At 49.6% G+C, this 5,000-nt stretch overlaps 1 protein-coding gene across 1 annotated transcript in view; it reads left to right on the plus strand.

Moving 5' to 3' along the window:
* The window catches only part of fam91a1 (family with sequence similarity 91 member A1), a 21,444-nt gene that overhangs the window by 734 nt on the left and 15,710 nt on the right, over nt 1-5,000 (plus strand). The window contains exons 2-4 of the mRNA XM_083685267.1: nt 801-885; nt 4,091-4,242; nt 4,717-4,774. Coding sequence (XP_083541393.1) covers nt 801-885; nt 4,091-4,242; nt 4,717-4,774 — 295 coding nt within the window. The remainder of the gene's footprint in view (nt 1-800; nt 886-4,090; nt 4,243-4,716; nt 4,775-5,000) is intronic.

Genomic DNA, 5,000 nt, shown 5'->3' on the forward strand with positions numbered 1-5,000 from the left:
CACAACAAATCACATGACAGCTATCGCATTATCTCTCTTATCAAATAAAACCACCAAGACTGGCTGGATTGTTATTTGTATACGTGCTGACGTAACGCTGACGCGTTCAGAACGTATAATAGTACAGTGTGTCTTTTTGTCTATTTATAGCGTATAATAAAACCCACTTCCTCAAAAGCGATTGAGCTAATGTGCCGAGATGCCAAGTGTGTCCCTAGGTGTGTATCCGTAGGTCGCCTCCAGCCTCAGTGACAGGGACCAGGCCATCTGACCGGGCCGTGGTTATGTAACACTGTCGTTAAAACCTCTTCTGCTGAATGCCCGATTTGACTCATTTCCTCCTGAAAGCCAGAGCCAAACTAAACTGCTTCTAACATTAGAAATATGCCTATGACCCTAACCCCTAACCCTTGTCTGAGCATTGATTACTTTATCTTATGATGACTGATGGATAGATGATTTACTTACTTAAACAAATGTATTTGTTGTAAGTTGCTTTGAATAAAGGCGTCTGCTAAATGCCATAAATGTAGATGTAAATGAAGAAATATGGTGATCAGATGCAAAAGCAGGATGCAATTTGATACGGAACACCTTGAAGATTTGTGTGGATATGATCAGATCATAGTTCAGAATAACATACAACACATGACAAGGAGATAAAGTGATCAATAATCAAATTAAAGCAGAATTTAGGCCCAATTATGGGTCCGTCCGGCTTAAGAGGTTAATACGATGGTCAACCTCCTCTGTCTGATCTTACTGCTGCCTGTGTTGCAATCTTCTGTTTGGTTTTTCAGAGTCTTGGAAACTCTCAGCGTGAATATGAGAAGCACGTCCTGCTGTACAGCATCCGGAACCAGCTACGATTCCGCAATAACCTAGGTGAGAAAGGCTGTACCAGGGGAGGCTGGGGGAGGTAGAACACCAGGGGAGGCTGGGGGAGGTAGAACACCAGGGGAGGCTGGTGGAGGTAGAACACCAGGGGAGGCTGGGGGAGGTAGAACACCAGGGGAGGCTGGGGGAGGTAGAACACCAGGGGAGGCTGGTGGAGGTAGAACACCAGGGGAGGCTGGGGGAGGTAGAACACCAGGGGAGGCTGGGGGAGGTAGAACACCAGGGGAGGCTGGCGGAGGTAGAACACCAGGGGAGGCTGGAGGAGGTAGAACACCAGGGGAGGCTGGCGGAGGTAGAACACCAGGGGAGGCTGGCGGAGGTAGAACACCAGGGGAGGCTGCGGGAGGTAGAACACCAGGGGAGGCTGGAGGAGGTAGACATCGGAGGACAGGCTCATTGTAATGCATGGAACGGAATGAGGAATGGTATCATTACAATAAGTCCGTCCTCTGATTTCTACCTCCGCCAGCCTCCCCTGCTGTAAATCAATAATGGAATGTTGTGATGACTAGGGGTCAGGGTTGGAGCCTGGGTTAAGGTTAAGGCCAGGGTTAGGACTAGGGTCAAGGTTATGGGTGAGTTGAGGCCTGTAGAGGTAGAAATCGGAGGATGGATTCATTGTAATGCATAGAATGGAATGAGGAATGGCATTAAACACGAGATTTCTACCTCCACCAGCCTCTCCAGGGCTGGACATGAGGTCCATCCCCCTTTTCAGGGAAAAGAAGGCACTCATATGACATACTCTGATCTATGAGAAACACATAAACAGGTAAAGAACATGTATTGATAAAGGTCCAGACCGTCGACTTCAGCTTCAACTCACCAACTCCCACAGAGTTCCGGAACATTCACCACCTAGAGTACCAAGTGTTCTATGAGATGTTTTTACCTCGTTGGTGAAGAAAGTCGCCCTCGGCACTCTAGAATGTTGAACATTTGGGGTGACTTTATTCACCCTCGGCCCTGGATGAGTGAAGACTGAGTGAGTGAAGACACATCTGGAAATGCCGTGATAAATCAGAAGCCATGAAGGACAGAGGTCACATGATGATTGACTTCAGCTCAGCATTCAACACCATCATCCCCTCCAAACTGATCTCCAAACTCAGGCAACTGGGCATCAACCCCTCCCTCTGCAACTGGATTCTAGACTTCCTGACCAACAGGCCGCAGTCTGTTAGGCTTCACAACCACACCTCCTCAACCCTCACCCTGAACACCGGCGTTCCACAAGGCTGTGTGCTGAGCCCCCTCCTTTACTCCCTCTTCACCTACGACTGCACACCTGTACATGGCTCAAACACCATTGTTAAGTTTGCAGACGACACAACGGTGATCGGTCTCATCAGCAACAACGATGAGTCGGCCTACAGGGAGGAGGTCCAGCACCTAACAGTGTGGTGCAACGACAATAACCTGGCTCTCAACACCAAGAAGACCAAAGAACTCATTGTGGACTTCAGGAAGTCTAAAGCTGGCGCACACACCCCCATCCTCATCAACGGGACTGAGGTGGAGCGAGTCACCAGCTTCAAGTTTCTGGGTGTCCACATCTCTGAGGACCTCTCCTGGACCCTCAACACCTCCACCCTGATAAAGAAGGCTCACCAGCGTCTCTTCTTCCTGAGGAGACTAAAGAAGGTCCATCTATCTCCTCAGATCCTGGTGAACTTCTACCGCTGCACCATCGAGAGTATCCTCACCAACTGTGTCACAGTATGGTATGGCAACTGCTCGGCATCGGACCGGAAAGCACTGCAGAGGGTGGTGAAAACTGCCCAACGCATCACCGGTTCCTCACTCCCCTCCATCGAGGCTGTCCAGGGCAAACGATGCTTGCGTAAGGCACGCAGCATCGTCAAGGACATCTCTCACCCCAACCATAGACTTTTCACCCCACTCCCCTCCGGGAGGCGCTACAGGTCTCTCCGCACCCGAACCAGTAGGTTCAGAGGCAGCTTCTTCCCTGCGGCTGTCACCCTGCTGAACACGAACACTACACCTACCTGACAACCTACTACCCCCGCAACCCCCACCCCCCCCCCCCCCCCCACCCGGACAATTGCACTATTGCACTATTACTCCCCTCCCCTGCTCTTACTCAATACCACTGCTCTTCTGTACATACCTGTCCATACTGTTCATAATGCACATAATGCACATATCCTATATTTTCTTTAATACTACTGCACATACTGTACATACTTGTTTATACTGTTTATACGGCATTCCATATTTATATTTATTCTGCATCTACCTCATGTTACTGTTAATACATATATACTGCTAGACTGCATTACCCATACAGCTCATATACTGCTACACTGCTCATACTGTAACTATTTATTCTGCTATAATGCTACTGCTACTCACATACTGCTATACTGCACTGCTAGATTATACTGCTTATATTATACTATATTATACTGCACTACTACTGATCATATATTGCACTACCTGTAAATACTGTTCATTGCACTTTCTGCTATTTTGCACTTCTGGTTAGACGCTAACTGCATTTCGTTGTCTCTGTACTTGTACTCTGCACAATGACAATAAAGTTGAATCTAATCTAATCTAATCTAATCTAATGAAGCACGTTCAGTGCAGAGTGCTCTATCGCTGTATCGGTCCAGACTAAGAGTTTCCTGAGCTCTGGTGTCATGGTAGGACACATGTTTAAGAGTTTCCTGAGCTCTGGTGTCATGGTAGGACACATGTTTAAGAGTTTCCTGAGCTCTGGTGTCATGGTAGGACACATGTTTAAGAGTTTCCTGAGCTCTGGTGTCATGGTAGGACACATGTTTAAGAGTTTCCTGAGCTCTGGTGTCATGGTAGGACACATGTTTAAGAGTTTCCTGAGCTCTGGTGTCATGGTAGGACACATGTTTAAGAGTTTCCTGAGCTCTGGTGTCATGGTAGGACACGTTTGGTGCTGTGAGGAATCGTTCTCGTCATGATCACGTTTTCACATTCTCACTGTGGGCAGCAACACGCAAAACTGCATACTGGGCCTTTAAGTCTCTGTAGACAGACACATACACATACACCACACACACACACACACACACACACACACACACAAATGTTCTAATGCTATGCCCCCCCTCCCCGTGAGGTTGTAATGTTCTAATGCTGTGTGTGTGTGTGTGTGTGTGTGTGTGTGTGTGTGTGGGGGGGGGGGGGGCAGTGAGGCACGTGCGTAAGGATGAGAGGAGGTATTATGAAGAGCTCCTGAAGTACAGCAGAGAGCACCTGATGCTCTACCCCTACCACCTGTCTGACATCATGGTGAAGGGGCTGCGCGTCACCCCCTTCAACTACTACATCAGCATCATGGAGGTAACGCACGCTCACACACACACTCACACACACACTCTCCCTCCCAGCTCTCTACTGATAAGGTGTGTGTGTGTGTGTGTGGCCGTAGTAATGTTGACACAGTGGTTTGTTAAGGCCATGTGTGTGTGTCCTGCTCAGCTTACACAGTTACTGTGGTAGACTTTGATCAGGCCAGCTTTCTGTGTGTGTGTGTGTGTGTGTGTGTGTGTGTGTGTGTGTGTGTGTGACAGATGACAAGCCACTTATAGTGTTCTGTCCCCCTCCCCCTCCCTCTCTCTCTCTCTCTCCCTCTCCCTCTCCCTCCCTCCCTCTCTCTCTCTCCCTCTCTCAGAGGTATTCTGTGGTCTTCTGATAATGTATATATTCTGTATTCAAGAGAAGAGAGGGAGAAGAAATGAGTTTAGGGGGGAGGAGAGGGGGGGAGGAGGGAAATGTTTTTTAATGAGTTCCTCTCTTCTCTGTCTGCTCCTCCAGGACATCATGAACAGTGAGAAGAGTTACGACTCTCTGCCCAACTTCACCGCCGCTGACTGTGAGTCCTCCCCCTCCCTCCCCCTCTCTCTCCCTCCCTCCCTCTCTCTCCCCCTCCCTCCCCTCCCTCCCTCTCTCTCCCCCTCTCTCCCCCTCCCTCCCCCTCTCTCTCCCCCTCACTCTCTCCCTCTCTCCCTCCCTCCCTCCCCCTCTCTCTCCCCCTCACTCTCTCCCTCCCTCCCCCTCTCCCCCTCCCTCTCCCTCCCTCCCCCTCCCCCTCTCCCCCT

Source organism: Argentina silus, assembly GCF_951799395.1.
Source record: "Argentina silus genome assembly, chromosome: 14".
NCBI lineage: Eukaryota > Metazoa > Chordata > Actinopteri > Argentiniformes > Argentinidae > Argentina > Argentina silus.